The sequence below is a fragment of the Desmodus rotundus genome, chromosome 13 (genome assembly GCF_022682495.2).
Source record: "Desmodus rotundus isolate HL8 chromosome 13, HLdesRot8A.1, whole genome shotgun sequence".
Classification (NCBI taxonomy): domain Eukaryota; kingdom Metazoa; phylum Chordata; class Mammalia; order Chiroptera; family Phyllostomidae; genus Desmodus; species Desmodus rotundus.
Window position 1 is genome coordinate 72,061,202 of NC_071399.1, and position 18,779 is coordinate 72,079,980.

The following is an 18,779-nucleotide window of genomic DNA, read 5'->3' on the forward strand; positions in this document are numbered from 1 at the left end:
TGAGGTCCTTTAACTTCTTGCTTTACCTACTTTATCTAATAAATGGATTTGTTTCTTGTCTATATCTTCACTTCCTCAAGTAATATCTATCAATGAATGAAACGTCATCTCTCTCTTAATGTGATCTCCTCTGGTGACCATACTTTTCTTTGGGCCTTTGTACTTTTATTTACTATTTAACTGTGTGGGGGGAAAGGTAATCAGACTCACTCCTTGACATTTTACAGTTTCCAAGGAGTTTACCTAGCGTTCTCTCTTTTCTGCATATTCTCTTAGAAAAATAGACACAATTTCTGTCTCTGTCTGAGCCAGTGATTATTATCAGGTCTTCAAAGTAACCCAGTCTCTGCCCCATGAAGCACAGGAATCAATAGATTCAAGGTATTTCAGAAAAACAAAAGCATAAGAAGCCAATTTTTTCATGGACTCTATTTAAATTCTTGTGCATGTCCAGAAGTGAAAAAATACAGATAAGTTTTCTACTCCATGTTGAAAATCAGGTAAAAACAAACAACGAATGACCACTGTATCTATATAAAACACAATTTTCCAAACTTCTATTTAAAATTCAATTTTTTATAAACATTGGCTGACTGCCTTTCTCATTATTTAACAAGTTCCTGTCTTTGTTATATAATGATAGAAGTAAAGCACTCAAGTCCTACCAAAGTTTATTTTTAGGAATAATAAACCAGACCTTGGCTGGTGTGGCTCAGTGGGTTGAGTGCTGGCCTGCGAACTGAAAGGCTGCCAGTTTGATGCCCAGTCAGGGCACATGCCTGGGTTGCAGGTTGGGGGAGTGCGAGCGAGAGGCAACCAATTGATTTATCTCTCATATCACAATGTTCCTCTCCCTCTCTTCCCTCCCTTCCCCTCTCTCTTAAAAAAAAAAAGAAAGGAATAATAAACCAAGCATCAATTCTGCAGTCTGACTTCCCGATAAACAACATTAAAAAAAATTAAAGAACATAACGAGGTGGTCTGTCAATATAAATCAAATTCAGAATTAAAATATGAATCTATATCTAGTAGTCATCACACTCAGGCATCAGTATAAGAATAAATTCACCAAAGGAAGATGTGGGAGTTGAATCACTCAAGATGCAACGACAACCAAACACGTAAGCAAAGATCAGCTGTCCCAGACTATCTGGTCACAGGGACAGATGACACCAGGACTCCAGTGAATGGCGAACTACAAGAGGACAGTCATGTGTAAGGGACACAGAAGAAGTGAGACAGGGGCAAAAGGAACAGCAATCTTAAATACGGCGTCATCAACGTCACGGGGAAAAGCTACGGACAGAAGAACACTGGTGAAACAGTGGATCTGAACGGGGGTTTCCTGGGAGCAAAACTACAGCTGCAGCCAGTGGTCAGAAGCCACCTCCAAGCAGCTTGGCAACGATCACGGTGACAACCATGTTCCCTTCACAAACGTAAGTGGCATCGGGCTAAAAATACACTGGTGGCTTCTTCCTGTTGGCGGCTGAGAAAAGCAACAGCCTGCAGGAAGAAAATGGGGTGCATTTCAAATTTGTTTCTGGCCACACCCCTTTGAAACTCCTGAATGAGTGCCATGAAAACAAGGTATATTTTGGGAGAATTTTTCAGTTCATCTAAATATAACAAGAAAACAACACTCTTTGAAAGGAGATAACCCAAGAAATTACATACCCAAGCGGGGGGGGTTGGCTTCCGGGTGGCAGAATCAACATGCTCTTGTGAGATATTTTGGAAAAATGTAATTTATAGTCAAGGACCTAATCACATAAAAGTGTTAAGTCAGAAACAATGCACTTATGACCCCAATAAGTTATTTTTCAAGCATGACACCGTTACCATAAAAAGTCTTAATGCAATAATATGTTTTATAAACTTCTGGTAGCCTGGACTACTGGGATTGCATTTCCATGAAAGAAAATGTGGCTGCAGAGAAAACCAGAGCTGAGTTCCTCCGTCCAGGTAATTGCTTTGATTATAGTCATGTGGACACGCAGCCATGTGACGGGCTTGGCTGGCTAAGGGGAAGACAATAACGGGGGCAGGGGGGAGATAACAGACCATCTACATAACCTACTGAAGAAGAATGGGGTAGTGGTCTGAGGACAAATTGGGCAACAGTGAAACACCCACCCAGATACACCAGACTTTTCAGTTCTGATTGTTCTGAAACTACCAATCAACCCCACCCTTGCTCAAGTCTCATTTCTGGGCATCAAGGTAATAATACCTGTTCCTCCAGCTACATGGAGACAGGCTCAGCTCAAGTATAGCAGGGAGGATGTAAGTCCATTTTTTTAAAGCTCTTTAATTGGATTTTCACAGACCATTATGGTATTGGCTTTTAAGTATTTTGAATTTCTAAAGTGTAGTATGTATTAATACTCAAATGTCTTTAAATAACAAATACAAATTATTTTGTGTTGATCTTTTATTTTGAATGAATTCTGTATATTCTGCTAGGAGATGAAAGGGAAATATTTGATCTTATATTTATATTAATTCTGGTAACACTTTTATAATTCTTGATGGAGCCCAAATTTTACTAAACTTTCATTTGTTTGCTTTTCATCGTCAACCCTAGGTTATCTTCTGTTTTCACATTTTCCTAAAAATTCTGTCACTCTAACAAAATGACTTTAGAATTCGTGTTAATTACAAAAAGATACAAGTTACTTCCACAGCGTAAGTGACTAATGTGCAATTAAGGATTTTGCGTCTACAATTCTTTCCTCTCTAGAATCGCCCATTTTCAACTATCTACTGGATTGTTCTTGACAGAATACAAATATGCTATACTACCTCCCTGTTTTAAAATCCCTCCTTCGAGAGTTCCAAAGCCTTCCTCTACAACTCTTTCCAGCAAAACCACTCCAAAGAGCTGTCTGGACTTTCAGTCTCTCCCCTCACACCTCCCATCTGAACACAAACTCCCTTCAGTCAGCGCTTAGTCCTCGCCACTCCACTGACACACTGCGCCACTGATGAACTCCCCCCCCCCCCCGCCCCCCCCCGCCACCGCCAAATGCTCAATTCTTGGTCCTTATTTTGTGTGGCCCCTGGGCAGCTTTTGATACAACGGATGGCTCCTTCCTTGGAATACTCTTCACTTGCCTTCTCTTTACTGCTCTTCTTCTCACCTCAATGGAGGATGAGAAGGAAGAAGAAAGAAGGAAGGGAGGCAGGGAGGGAGACCCTAAACTCCCCTGCTCTTCCATCAAGGCAATAACAAAGCCAAGAACAACCTTGCTTGTGATCTAAGACCCTCTATGCTTTCTGCTATTAAATACCTGTAAAAATTGATGAAAATCTGTAAACTCTACCAAAAACTTCCCCAGGCTGGAGTGAAAATCCTTTATGAGGTAAAATAACCCCTTAGGGTCTTGTTTATAAGTAACATGTTTCAGGTTACCTGGTAACAAAACGTGGGCCAGACCAGTCTAGCGGCTGTTCCTTCTGCATGTCTTCTACCTTTCAGCACGATCTCTTGGAGGGACTATCTGCTACTTTGTCACTTTGGTATCAAGCAAAGAAAAGAAAAACAAATGTCTTCCTTGGGGGAGTTTCTCTGAGATATGTTGGTACCCTGGGCTAGCTAACAACTTGCCATTCTTTTCCAGGGGTGTCAAACTCATTTTCATTGGGGGCCACATCAGCCTCGTGGTTGCCTTCAAAGGGAATGTAATTTTAGGAGTGTATAAATGTAACTACTCCTTAACGGTTAATCGAGAGCTTGGCACTGCTGCTGGGTAGAAACAAGGTGCCGGGCCGGATAAAACAAGGTGGAGGGCCAGATTTGGCCTGCGGGCCTTGTGTTTGCCACCTGTGTTTTAAACTAATATTCTTTAAATACTCGGATCGGCTGAAATACTGTTCTCATTTCACATCCGTTGTTATTACTCAAGCTCACCCACATGGAGGGTTCACCCAACATTCCCAAACCATAACCACCCCTTCTGAGCACCAGAGTAAAAACATTTCTTCCGATCATATATAACACCCTCCATGAAAATACTTTTGTCAAATACTACTTTCTCTACCTGTAATTATAATTAATCTCTGCCCTGGGCAAATCCACGGTTAGTCTATATTTCATCCAACTCTGTCTATAATGACCAGTTCCTTGTATAATTTGTTGTTTTAATGTCTGTATCTCCTAATAGATTATAAACATTCAGATAGAAACAGTGTCTGTTTTGTTCAACGCTCTATCCCTGGTTCCAGTAAAATGCCTAATACATGATAGATGAGCAATAAGTAACAGTCAATGATTCAAGTCATACGCTCCGTTACCTTAGACACGGATGTGTACATTGACAGCCCTTCATATAATGTGACATGTAGCAATCTACTTCTCTACCAGAGACCACATACGTTACACCAACTTCAATCGTCTACATTTCTATGAGTTAGTTTTCTACTTCTATTACTAGCATTTTGAAAATCCAGCTCCTTCATCGTTTTCTTTTGCTCATCCAAATCCTAAGTAGGAATGGAAATAGGGGCTGCCTTTATCACTTAGCCATTTCACTGCTGGCCTAGTGCCCGGCTACATACGTGCAGAACAAAGACTCGAGGAATTACTGAAATGCCCTTTCCTTTATTCATTCTGGGAGGCAGGCAAACCTCCCCTGCTGGACACTTTTACCATCATCTAATTAATCAGTTCAACAATGAAAAAACTTGTGAAATGCTGTGAGCAATATTTGTAGAATATAGCGATTATAAAAACTTAATATAAACTAATAAAACTAGAAAATATGGGATGTTTCCAGACAATTTCTCATACTAAACTCTCATCCCTTACAATTTGTTGTAGTAGCAAATTTGAGAGGCATTTCTATGTTACTGGGAGCAGTTTTTTATTTTTAAATTCAGTAAGTGTATTCCTTCCAACTTTCTGTTTTTACAAGACAGAAAAAAATATTCTGAACATTATTGCTTCATGTATTTGGCAGGGGAGATAATAATTACAAATAACTGCCAACATTTATGGGTAGTTAATCAACGCTAGACATTTACACATGCACTCACTCCTAATCTTCCCAAGAATCTCCAAAGATCAGTCATGTTTTTAATCCTGTTTTATCACTGAAGAAAATAAAGATTAGTGAGATTAAATAACTTTCCCAAATCCAAAGCTGTAAATGAAAGAACTAGAATTCTAACTCATACATTCTTGATTCCAAATCTCAGGTTCCTAAATGCCCACAGCTCAGTCCAGTGGGTTTATGATTATAGGAATATTTATTTTTGATATGGAAACATTTGAGTAAAAAACACTGCATGTAACTAATAAATACACTCATGTAGAGAACAAATAACATCCTGAGTTTTAACAAATTCTTCTGCAAAGATGTATTTTCCAGAGAATTAAATTCTGGCAATATACTTTATATGTTGTATGCTTTAAATAAAAATAATCTCTCCACCCTGGCTAGTGTGGCTCAGCAGATTGAGTGCCAGCCTGAGAACCAAAGGGTAGCTGGTTCAATTCCTAGTCAGGGCACATGCTGGGATTGTGGGCTGGGTCCCCAACTGGGGGCGTGCAAGAGGCAACCAATCAATGTTTCCCTGCCTACTCCTTTCTCTAAAAATAAATAAATAAAACCTTAAAAAAAGTCTCTGCTATAAAAATGATAATAGCAAATAAAAGAGATATCTCTTTTCATTAGTGCATCAAAGTTATAAAAAAAAGACATGAACAATGTTAAAATCCTTATCAATCAATTTCATGACAAAAGCAGTATTTCCTTTAAGTGGTATCTCACAAAGACTGGATTCTATGGTACACACATATACGACATATAAAATAGTGTAACATGCAAGGTTATTATGTTCTTGCTATTTGCTAATTGCTAATTCTTAAAAACATTATAAAAACATCTACAATTACTATGCTGCACACCTGAAACTAATACAAAATAATATTAAATGTAAAAACTGTAATTTTAGAAATTTAAAAAAGAAAAACAGAATAGAAGGAATTAAGGTATAATTTTAATATGTATGGAATAAGTTGAGGGGAAATAAAGTCCAAACTATAGATGTTTTTATTATATTCCAATTATAAAAGAAAATAAATACCTAAGATGTCATCAGTTACATTGTTATTCAAATCTATTAGCTCATTTTGATCAGAAGTAGTAGAATATCAAAGAGAGTTCAGCTCAAGTAAAAACCCATGAAGAGGCTCCTCCCTCCCTCTTTTTCTTCAGCCTATTCATAAAGAGTGTGATGGCCCAGCTCCTGGCCTTCGCCCAGAGCAGCACAAAAGAGCAATTGTCAGGTGAGCGCAGTGTCTACCTCTCAAGATTGCAGTCTGAAATCGGACTGCTGTGAGTCAAGAAATATTTCACTTCGTAAAACTGGGAAGGTGAAATTTACTTCCTGTGCTGCGAAAAAACGCATAGCATTACTCATAAACATGACCTTGCCAAAGGTGAATGCGCAATTCTGTAGTATATGTTTGCAAAAATTTCTCTGAGTGCATAATCACACGTTATTTCTATGTGTCGAAGGCAACCCCACACAGGAGCCGAAACCCCCATGTTCACTGGCATTTAGGAGATGGCAGTGTTTTATGTGTTCATCTATCATATTTTAATTATGGGCCCCAGTAGAAATACGGTTTTCAAAGCAAAAAGCAATACAACATCAAGTCTTGATCCTTCATCCTTTCTAAGTTCTGAAGACAAAACGCATACATATGCATTCAGTTCAAAAGAGAATGGATCAACGATCATGGGGTCGTGGGCAGTTTATCTTTCTTCTGTAGAAGGGTAGATTACTTGTTAGATTCGTGGGAAAGAAAGAAAACAAAACATGGTTCTGTTACAAGTTCCTTCTAATAAGTTGGGGGAAAAAAACCTTAAAAGTAAATAAATAACTTCATGATCACCTGTAAGTCATCATACATAATTAACTAACTAGGTATTATTAAATATTCCTTTCTAAACCCTAGAAGGGAATATTAATATTGCATGTTGAAATATTTCCATCATACTGAGCCATCCTGCTACTTAAAATAATAACAACTTAAAACTTATATAAAGATAAGAACTTAAGCTACATGATATATTTGTAGCCACTTAATTTTAAAATTATTTTAATGGCCAATTAATTTACAAGTTACTTAAAAGTGAGTGATCGGATTTCAAGCATTACAACTTCCTGGCATTTTATACCACTGTCATCCACATAAGTTCCAATATGAACCACTGCAAGAACAAACATATCGATTCACCTTTTAAAATTTCATAAGGGATTATTTCTATGAGGGATTTATGCATTTATACTTACAAGCAGTTACAGTAACTACAGATTATCCTTCCCATCTGGGTATTTGAAGGTAAACACTATTCTGCAAATCTAGGTATCTGAATGCTGACATTAAATGACTTTACACATAAAATAGAGACTAAGTAATAATGAATCATATACCTATAGTTCAGTTCCTACCCTCAGTGGCTCTGTGTTGCTGTGCACAGACCCCGTTTGCATGTAGCGTACTTGCATGTGATTTAGGGTCTGCGGACTGAATAGAAGAAGTTATCTCTAGTGCTGACATAAATCAAGGCTTCTCTCGTGTCCCTTACCTTTGCCATGACTTCTTCCATCCTCCAAAAGCGGCACTACAATAGTGTTGTTCACATTTCCAGGTGACCGCACGGCTGTGTAGACAACAGGCACCGACTGTACCACCACGGGGATGCGGTGAACGTGACTCAGTTTGTTCGACTGTAAATTCATGGGACTTGAAGGTGGTACAGGATGGATAATGTGCAAAAACTGCTGGCCTCCCACACCAGATGCAGAGGCAACAAGGGGCCCTGGAGTTAATACTGTTGACGAAGATGATGCTGAAGATACTGACGTTATAACAGTTGGGGATGAGGCTGGACGACTAGAAGACGATGAGGAGGTTGAAGTTGAAGAAGGCGAGGAGGCAGACGCTGTCATGGAAACTGGGGAGGATGAAACGGCTGTGGGGGATGTCCTGGCTTTGTTGATGGACAAGTCCACTGGCTCAGTTTGTGTTTGGAAGTGATCTACAGACAACGAGTCCTCCGTGGGCTCCCCTTTCACGTTATTTAACAACAGGGGTACGGCTTCCATATCGGGGTAGTTGTGGACGTTTGGAGACTGTGGGGAGAAAAATGGAACACATATTTATCTTTGTTAATAGCACATTTTAATAGATACAAGGTTTATTAGTGGAACGATTACTAATTTTTCTCTTATTGCTACAAGACATTAATTTGGTCCCCAAATATGTCAAGGATTGCTGTGTGACTATCATCACGATTGAAGCTGAGAGTACAAAAGTACAAAACGGAGTGAGAAATGGCCTCTGCTCTACAGGCACATCCGTCCTGTTGGGAGAGACAGGCCCTGTTGTAAAACTCCAGTGACCGGCGGCTGACTGAGGGGGGTGGGGCAGTATAAGGGCACTAAATGCTAATAGAAAAAAAATACAGTATGAAAATATTAAAACATGGAGTGAGCAGATGCCGTTGAAGAAATAAAATAAAATCCAGTGAAATAAGTACATTATGGAGTAGTGAGGAGGCCCCAGGAACCTAAAAATGAACAGCAATGTTACAGAAAATTTTCTAGAAATTCAGTATGTAAAGCATTATCTACTTAAAACTGTATACCTGCAATCTGTCTAAATTAAAAACATTCATTTTGTTAGTTTGACCCACTCTTGATTTATGAGTCTCAGTGTCCTCAGTTATAAACTAATGACAATTCTGATTAGATGACCTTAAGCATTGTTCCAGGTCTGGGTTCTACGATTTTATAATCTGACCCTTCCCCAGCATCATCACAACCTGAAGGCACAATACTGGAAAACCAGTGCTGGTAACAGTACTGGAAAACCTTCATATTTGGGCAAAGAGCTACCGTACAATTCTCCGAGCATTAAAAAGGGGGACAGAGTTCTAGCACTTCCCACACCTGCCAACTATGTTGTTAAAAGCAAATCATTTCTAATAACTGGATTATAACTTAACTGTTAGTGATGACAATATTTTTTTTTCTCAAAATACCATTCAGAACCATTACAATATGCCTTTTAGGAAATAATAATTTCAGGAAAAAACTCTTTTCTGCAAATTTTAAATTGTCTATGACTGTTTTGTTTACCTTAAGATAAGGATAATAGTTTTGACCAAGTTCAATTTCATTCTTTTAAGTTTTAATGAGTCAAATATACTGCTACTACTACCACTACTACTACTACTACTAAAGACTCCAAGATTACCCAGACTAACAGACTCAGCATTTTATTACTGGGCATTAATATAAATTATTGTAAAATTTATTCACTTATAAATTCAACAAGTTATTTCTTGGATGCCTACCTCCAAGGCCCATAATGGCTCAAGAGTTCACTTAGCGAGTACCGGCCTTAACAGAAAGGGTGGGACTGCAGCAGGTCATTTTGGCTGTATCTCATTTGACCAGGCTAACACAGACATTATTGTTCTAGTCCATGGAAACCAAAAACATTTTTTCAGCTTCGTTATGGTATCAGAACAACAATGCCCACAATTATATTAAATTGCTACATTTCATCTATGTTTAATAAAAGATTTTGGTTTGCTATCCCAACCTAAAAAAACTTGAGCATACACTTAAAAGAACAAAACATGTCTCTCAAAACCTTTCTTTATAGAATATAAATTACAGCTCCATTCAAAAACATACAATGGGCAGTAATGTAAGGGAATTTTATCCGCAACAATGAGAAGAGAAGGAAACTACGTCAACAATGGTACCAGATCGACTGAAAAGGGAAATGAGTTGATGTTTTATTGTTTACTTTTTTGCTTCTGTGATAAAATGATTACTGACCCACAAAAAGATAAAATTAGAAAGTATAAAAATGAATCGTCCAAATATCTCCTGCATGAAATTCTAAATAATAAGATTTCAATTATGTGCTGAAATTGAGAAATAAGTTTTTTAATCTTCTCAGACATTAAGAAACCAAAAAAAGAGAAACAAACACCACAAGCAACTACTTGTACAAATAGCTGTTATCATTACCCAGTCTTGTATCTAGAACAATATTTCAATTGGTTCCCAACATTATTATCTAATTTCTTTGTCAAATATTTTATGAAAGGTTGCTGTCATAAAATATCTCAACTGGTTTATCATTAAAACTATAAAATATGTCATTAAGCCTATGTTATCAAACACTGACATCAGATATAATCTTGATTAATTTCTCTTTTTACTTCATTAGACATATCTAAAATTCTAATTTTGGAAATAGTGACTACTTCCATCTCAAATTTTTCTTCTGTGTACTTAGATACAAGTTTTCTACATAGGTTTACAAACCGAGGGCTGACATGTAACTCACCACTGTAGAAACATTTATAATTAAACAAAAGACTACTTGAGCAGGTTCTGACAATACAGAAGGTGATAAACATGGAGCTTATTTGTAAAGAGATGGCTTCAGAGGCATCAGGCTTCACTGAGCTTTGCAACCTGCTCAGAACTCCTTAGGTTATGAACAGCAGTCCACCTTCAAGAAGGTATCTGCTTCGTCCATCACTGAGAAAAATATTCACTCCTGAAGCTGTTTTTCAGCAACAGAGAGTGTTCCTCTTACAATTCTACGAAGAGTGTATATTAGTTAGCCCCTGGGAGTTTTCAGATTATGAATAACTATATAGCTTTTGCATGAGCTCACACCAAAATATACAAAATGCTCGTAGAAATTAGAAAGGACAAACCAAACCTTTGGACTACGGATTATCTTATTTGGAACCATAAGCACATTATGCATGGATATATAAGCGTAAACAGCACAGAGGCACATGCTTGTTCCTTTTACATATGTAGCAACTGAAATGCAGGCAGCATGTCCAAAAATAACACCTCATCAGTATAAAGAGGACAAAATCCTTTTGTACCATTCATCTGTTCATAGTGTTGACACAATATCATATCCTCACAGTCTCTACTAATTCGTTTCTACTGTGATAATGTGGCAGGTAAAGCCACCCCTACTTCCAGCTTCAGGCCGCCCATACATACACGTACAGCCAGAAGTACCGCAGAAATATGGTTTCAACACAGCTACCCCACACTTTTGCTCCTCCTTGTAGGAAAGAGAAAAGACCGGAAAGGATTGATCCTGAAATCAGCACTAAGAATTCATTTCTTTACTTTTGGAAAGTGGAACACAGAAATGCACTGGTTCATGAATGGGAGGCCACGGTGAGGTGATGGGCGCTCGGGCGGTCACCTCACCTCTAAGGGAGAGAGAAGGAGAGCTGAGGAAAACCAAGGGCAAGCCCCAAACGGGAAGCACTTGGGGCAGTTGGAAGTGAAATAAGGGGACTACCATATTTGAGAAAGTGAGAGAAGATGCAGGTGTGTTGTCAGGGAACTGAGGGGCAGGAGGCCGAAAAGACCAGAAAGGATACAGAAAGGCTGCAGGTGGTAAGCACCCCGAGGAAGAGACACTTCTGTAAAAAGACAAAGAAAGCGTTCCTTAGGGAACATCACCCTTTGTTACCAGCAGCAGGATTCCCGACACAACACTGATGGGCTGGCGTCAACTAAACACTGTTGCTTGTGTTGTTCGTTTTAAATAAAAGCCCATCAAGAATTTTGCCTGGGAATGATAACTTTAGCCTACTTTTTGCTATTGATTAAACACTAAATTCAACATTATCTTTTTTTTTTAAACACTCTTTCTAAAGACATAAAGATTATAAGGAAACATTGGATTTTTGTCAAAGAGAATGAGAGTAATTTCATTTTCCAAGAGATTGTATAGCATCACTTGAAAGGGTCCACAAGTAATTTTTTAAATAAAATGTCTTAACAAATAATTACATAAATACACAAAAGTGCAGCAGGGCAAAAGGTAACAATATAATTCTTAAAAATGTGTGTGTGAAAACTTAAACATAAATATGAACAAGATTGTTCTGTCACGTTATCACTTTCTTCAGAAGTTTTAACCCAATTTTATTCATAATATAAATATTATATGTAATATTCTACTGAACATACCCCTCTCAGTGATCTGGGGATTACATGTGAGCTTTTCTAACCACATCATCATTTTCCTGAACAAACACTGAAAGATGTAACTTCACCTTTTGGCGTTTGTTGAATGAATGTAAAAATGAATCTAAAGCCTCCTACGTGTTAGTGCCCAGAATATGAGATATGTCTTCGGCAGTCAGCCATCACTATCAGTTGAACAAAGAGCATTTTTAACACCGGTCATATATTTTAATCACAAGGTGATCTTAAAAAGAGAAAAAACCCGTCTGCACACCACTCCATCTTTGCAAAGCCCCTCAGAGATCTCATGTGTGGTCATGGCTGAGCACCACTTGGACAATATGCTGCTAACTGCCAGCCGAGACTTCCAAGCTTTTAGCTTTGACTTTGCCGACACCAGGGGTTTTAGAGAAGTGGCCCGTCACACGCATGCACACACAAACAGCCCCAACTATCTACCCACCCACCTACTTAGCCAGCATTTAAATAAATTATGTTTAATTTTGTCTTTATAAATTTTGAGATATAATCTCATGGCAGTTTTTTGAAAAGATTATAAAGTGACACCTAATATTACAAAGCGACTGGCTTAACTATTACAAGACTCTTTGCTTCACAGCCTGCTGTGAGGTTATTACAAAAAGAAAATTTGACTTAGACTCGAAAGACCTGAATTCATTTATTTGCTGTGCAATCTTGGTCCCGTCACTAAAATTCTCTAGGTTTGAGTTTATCCACCTATAAAGGAGTACTATTAATTCCAAGCTCATACAAGTGTTGTAATGGTTGAATTAAGGGTGTTAAGTGCTTTTAAGCACTACAGAGAACTATGAACGAGAAGCACCTGAATTTCCCTTTTTAGAACTAGAAATCCCAAACACAACCTAATCTATTACTATAGCTCTCCAAGGTGACTTCACTTACTGAATTCAGCATACGATATATTCTGACGCAAGGTCGCATAATTCAGCCTGGAGAGAGGTAGGGCGTTTGCTAAACTACCAAACAGACATGGATCATGAAAGTAGCTGATTGAGTCAGGATATTGTGAGCACATTTAGGGTCCCCATATGATTCTGAACAAACGCATTTTCTCTTAAAATATAGAAAAAAGATATCTGAAAGTGTTCATTTTTTTTCTGTATTTTTAGCTTAATTAGATTAGTCCACAGAATGACCATGTAACAGACGATGGAATATACTTTAATTGGTCTGATTTCTGAATTCCACAATATAAATAACATATCAATCCACAGTTCAGTTTGTGTCCATATAAATACATTAACATAATTGTTATGGGATGTTGACTATTCATTAATAGTCTCACCGTGGGATGAAAACAGCAGAGCAATATTTGTTTTTTTGTGTGTCTCAGAAGAAAACTAGTTTATGTAAGTTCACTCTCTGACCTTGTGATTTTTATAATTGGATTTATTGGGGTGACACTAGTTAACAAAATTATACAAGTTTCAGGTGCACAATTCTACAGCACATCATCTGTATAGTGTATTGTGTGTTCACCACCCCAAGTCAAGTCTCCATCCACCACCATTTATCCCCCCATACCCTCCACCACCTACCCTCCCCCACAGCTGGCATTCACCGCATTGTTGTCTGTGTCCATGAGTTCCTTCTCTTTTTTTTTCTTTTTGGCTCAATACTTCCACCCACTCCAATCCCCCCCACCCCCGACAGCTGTCAGCCTGCTCTCTATCCATGAGGGACTTTGTGATTAATTGCACATGTGCCTTTTATGGGAGGTGCTTAAAGGACCTCGTGCACTTCAAATAAGAAAAAGGAAATAAACTAAATATATGATTCTGTATTTGTGATCATTCGAGCATTAAAGTTATATGGTATGATTTTAAATGGAAGTACATTTTAATTAAAGAGCTGAATTCTTTTTTTTTACAGAAAATGCATAGGAGTTATATGCATTAGTTTTCATGCCTTCTTTTCCTTCATTAGTAAATGAAATTATAAAGATATGAGCACCAGGCTTAATGCAAGCAACCTGCAAATCTGGCCGTTCTTGCTCTAAGTATAAAAGTCACAGAAAATCCGTTTGTGAATAGAGCCTGCACTTCACTTTCCACTGTTTTGTTTTATTTTACTAAAAAAGAAAGCCTACTTTTCAAGATTTGTCTTGCATGGGTCCTCATGGTTATCATTTTCCTTGTTTTCAGAACAGTGATTTTTATTCTTTACATGTTCCAGGGCAACCTCTTAAAGATTAGTGTCACATAAGTGTGAATTTATAAAACTGACCGAGAAAAAAATTAAATTCAAGTATAGTAAAGAATGAGAGATAGAATGAGAGATAAATTATAGCTTCTCTAAAAGTACAGATGAAAGAAATAAAGAAAACAAGTAGAAATATCCTATACTGACAACCTGGAACTTGGTTTCAAAAGTATCGAAAGAGTTACCTACTTACTGCCCGTAAGGGGAAGTTATTTGAATATGTAAGTCAATTGCTTTATATCAATTTCTTAAGCATTAGTTTAAGAAATGTTTGACTCCTTGAGCAAATTCAGAACACATGCATAACATAATGGACTCTATAGGATTTTACACTTATGTTTATATGCTTTCAAAGTGAATGAAAAACGCTAGCCTTACATAAGGGTTCAATGCACATGTAAATTTATTACAAATTTTCCTTACTTACTAGTTATCGTGTTTTTCCGTGAGCCATTCATTTCCCAGGACTGTCATGTACCACATTATTGACGCAAAGCAGGTAGAGTCTACATTAACAGTTGACCGTAAATCTGAGACTGGGCTAGCCCGTGCATGTGGGGGTAACAGGAGGTGAGAAGGAGTCTCCTCCACTGTGGTAGAAGATAAAAGGGGTTCTATTCATGAGGTTTGTAAATTAATAGCAGACATTCCAACCAATGCAAATATTGACAAACATGTTTGGATATGAACATAATATGCTATATACCATATGTAGATATACAGATATTTAACAAATTAATATTGCAAAATATCATCGGTGAATCCTGAATCGCACTTGCTAGACAAGAACATTGTACTCAAGATATAAACCATTAAATTCTCCTCACCTGGTCAAATGAGATAAAGAAGTAACATCACCAAAAAACAAACAAACAAACAAAAAGTCAACAAGCTAGGAAGTTAGTTTTGCTCCTGTTTCCTTACAATTGCTATCAAACTGAACCTTCCAAAACATGCACAGGTGTCCTAAAAATAAAGTTGATGTTTCCAACTATGTGACATTTTGGAAAAGGCGAAACTACAGAGACAGGGAAAAGCTCAGGGGCGGCCAGGGGCTGGGGGAAGCGGGGGAGGGATGAATAATGAGCACAGGGTATTTTCAGGGCAGTGAAACTCTTCTGTGTGTTCCTGCAACGGTGTTTACATGTCACCTTGCATTTGTCAAAGTCCATAGAACTGTACAACACAAAGAATGGGCCTCAATGTAAACCATGGACTCTACTTAGTAATAATAATGTACCAATACAGGTTCATTAACTCATTACATGTGACAAATGCGCTACACTAATGCAAGACTTTAATAATATGGGAAACTTACTTAAAGCATTGAGGTAGGGTGAGATTCTCAGTTCCAATCTGCCAAATAATTCTGTAAGTCTACCTTTGTACTAAAAAAATAAATCACTGTTTTTAAAAAAATAAATTGAATTCAATATTAATGTTAGAGGTGAGATCCAATTCTGTCCATTACTTTGTCTGCCACTCTTGGTAAAATTAATAATCTAAAACTGTTCTCACATTTATGAATTACAAAAAAAGAGGTAACTGTTATTAGCTCATCTTTTCTACTTTATCATTGAAACTTTGTTTGTTTGGTTTTCTTATCGTTCGGTGACTGATAATTTGACATATTGAAGTTTCACTACACAGGGGAGAAAACAGGCCTTACAGAGATGGCAAGTTCACTCACCATAGGCCACAGTCTCACTCGGTGCCTGAGGCAATGTTCTGTTCTGTTATCTATTTCAAAACACGCAATAATGTACACTATCAATCAGATTAATCTTCTTTGCTGCCAGATGAAACCTACTTTTGATTTCATAAAATGTTCACCACTAAGAGTTATCTATATATCTTTCAGTAGTGAAAGATACCAAATTTCAGAGACAAGAACATCTAACCTCAGAGAGATTGAGGTAACCAATTTTATTGAGATGCAATGAATAAATAACATATTAGTTTCAGGTGTACAGTATATTGATTTGATATTTTTATACTTTGTGAAATTTCAAGAGTTGGCACTATGAAGAAGCTTACAAAAGATGGTCGTTCTGTGAGGAAGAATATATATTTAATGTATTTCAACCATCTCAATATCATGCAAATAGGACTTTAGAGGACTTGGAAAAAAATCCCAGGGGCAACACCATCGCTGATTTAAACAAGCGTTATATCTCGAGCACATCATACAAGAATTGAGATGATGTGCTCTAGAAAGCTGCTAGGTGACTCTAAAAAGTGGCTCCAGCGAGGACGCACACTGATGCTAAAGTTGCATGTACGGACAGAGGTAAAGAACGTAAGATTTGAGAGTAGGAAAAATTAGTATTTGAAAGCTTATACCTTATTCTGTTTTTTAAAAAACTGATTTTAGAGAAAGAGAGGGAGGAAGAAGAGAGGGAGGAAGAAGGGAGGGAGGAAGGGAGGGTTGGGGGAGGAGGAAATAGACAGACAGACAGAGAGGGAGACAGACATTGATTTGTGGTTGCACTTACTTATACATTCACTGGTTAACTCTTGTACGTGCCCAGAATGGGGATCGAACCCACAACCTCGGTGTACTGAGACAATGCTCTGACCACCTGAGCTACCTGGACAGTGCGTACATTATTTTTTTATGAAATATGATTCCCAATTTGTTTTGTAACTAGTTTAATATATTAAAATATTAGAACCATGAAAGTTAAATTATCTACAAGTTTAATATTCAACTTGGCTATAAAATTTCCCCCTGGAAAAATAGGGGATAACTAGATGCAGGGACTTGCATTTGGACACATATGACAATTTGGGATTTTAATAAAGTATACACAAATATTTAAACCTGCTACTTTAGGAATAAAAATTATAAATAACACGGTGGGTGCAAACACAGGACTAGGTGTGGAACAATGGTTTTAACCCTAGCTACGAACTGCAATCATCTATGAAACACCTTAAAGGTCCGTAGGTCAGACATGCAGTAGGTCTGGGACCTGCAGAAGCACCAACAGTTTAAAAACGTGATTCCAGGGATCAGCCCAGTTTGAGAAATAATATTGAACAGCATGAGAAAATACTATCTACATAATATTAACTTTAAAATCTTAGTATATAAAACTGTGTATAGAGAAGAAGCTTAATTTTGCCCCCCAAATATTTTTAATTATGTATAAAAATGGGAAAAAATGGCTAGCAAAACTATTCCAGAATATTAATAATGGCTTCTGCATTTGGTAAATTTGGGGATGATCTATATTTCCTTTTTTACTTTCTCCTAATTTTTCCATATTTTCTATAGGGAATCTGTGCTAGTTTTAAAGTAAAAAGAAATGTATTATATTTTCACAAGGCATATTTTTTAAAAACCTACAAAAGTTACAGAGGTGTTTATAATTTTTAATCTGGCTTTATGTTCCTAAATTCCAGTGAAGCATATGTTATCAGAAGAAAATTACTCTACTATATACTGTGCCCAGTTAGGAGAAAATAACGAGTTCTATTAAAAGCTCCATTTGCTATGGGTGTTACTAATACCAGGTTTAGACTGGTGGTGTGGTTATTCTGCAGGAATTAATGTATCTTTCTATATAACTTAGAACTAAACTACAGAAAGGAGGTAAACATAATTGATGATTAAAGGTAAGCAATTCCAGTTCCCCCAGTGGATTAAAACTATGAATTCCTCTTGAAATTCCAAGCTGCTGCATTAATTTATTGGGTAAACATTTTTATACTTGAGGAACTAATGTAAACAATTACATACCAATGTATGGCAACTACAAAACTTTTTATGTTTTCGATTTAAAAAACCTTCACTCAATCAATGTATCTTTAAAGGACATTATTATTGAATATGTAATCAGCAGTGCACTGTGATAAATCTGAGGATGCTGCAAAGAGACTTTTAATCTCTGCCCTGATAGAAGTAACTCTTCCTCTGCCCCCAGTCACCGGGATTTAATGAGAGTCTCATCACTTTTTTAATGAACTACTCTCATTCAGTAAACATGAAATGTGTAAGCAATGGAAATGCTTCAACTCTAGGCTATAAAAATTGGAGGGCATTAAAAATGAATTTGAGGAAACAGTTGTGCTTTTTAAATCAACTTCAGAGTGTACATACAAAACAAGCAAACATGCAAATAAGTGTTACAGATACCCCATATTCATATATTAATGACTAAATCATAATGATGATTAAAAATGCAGAAAATGAACATGTATACTTAATATTTACTACAATGTTATATGGTAGAATTTCTGCCTCCCATTTTATAAATGAAGAAATAAAGTCCCACAGAAGTTGAAAGGATCATCTAGGGCCACAATGTAACGTAGATCTGTGTATAATTCTTAAGACTGAATTTATTCCCCCTGAGCTGCCCTCAGCAGCTCTGAAGACAGAGGGGGATAATTTGCACTTGTACATGAGAAAGCTTTTCACATAGTTCACCTGCACTTAGTATCTGGCACTGCCCGGCTGAAGGGAGTATAAAAATGAC

At 37.2% G+C, this 18,779-nt stretch overlaps 1 protein-coding gene and 1 long non-coding RNA gene across 6 annotated transcripts in view; one reads left to right on the forward strand and one right to left on the reverse strand.

Annotated features, from left to right (window-relative positions):
• KLF12 (KLF transcription factor 12) overlaps positions 1–18,779 on the reverse strand; it is a 417,210-nt gene that overhangs the window by 139,141 nt on the left and 259,290 nt on the right. For all 5 annotated transcript variants that reach the window (XM_053916601.1, XM_045201833.2, XM_045201835.3 and 2 more), the window contains one exon: positions 7,602–8,148. In XM_053916601.1, the coding sequence (XP_053772576.1) occupies positions 7,602–8,148 (547 nt within the window). The remainder of the gene's footprint in view (positions 1–7,601; positions 8,149–18,779) is intronic.
• Positions 162–7,767, forward strand: LOC123480519 (uncharacterized). Its single transcript, XR_006656555.2, has 3 exons — positions 162–1,439; positions 1,889–1,965; positions 7,665–7,767. It is a non-coding gene; the product is annotated as an uncharacterized lncRNA (long non-coding RNA).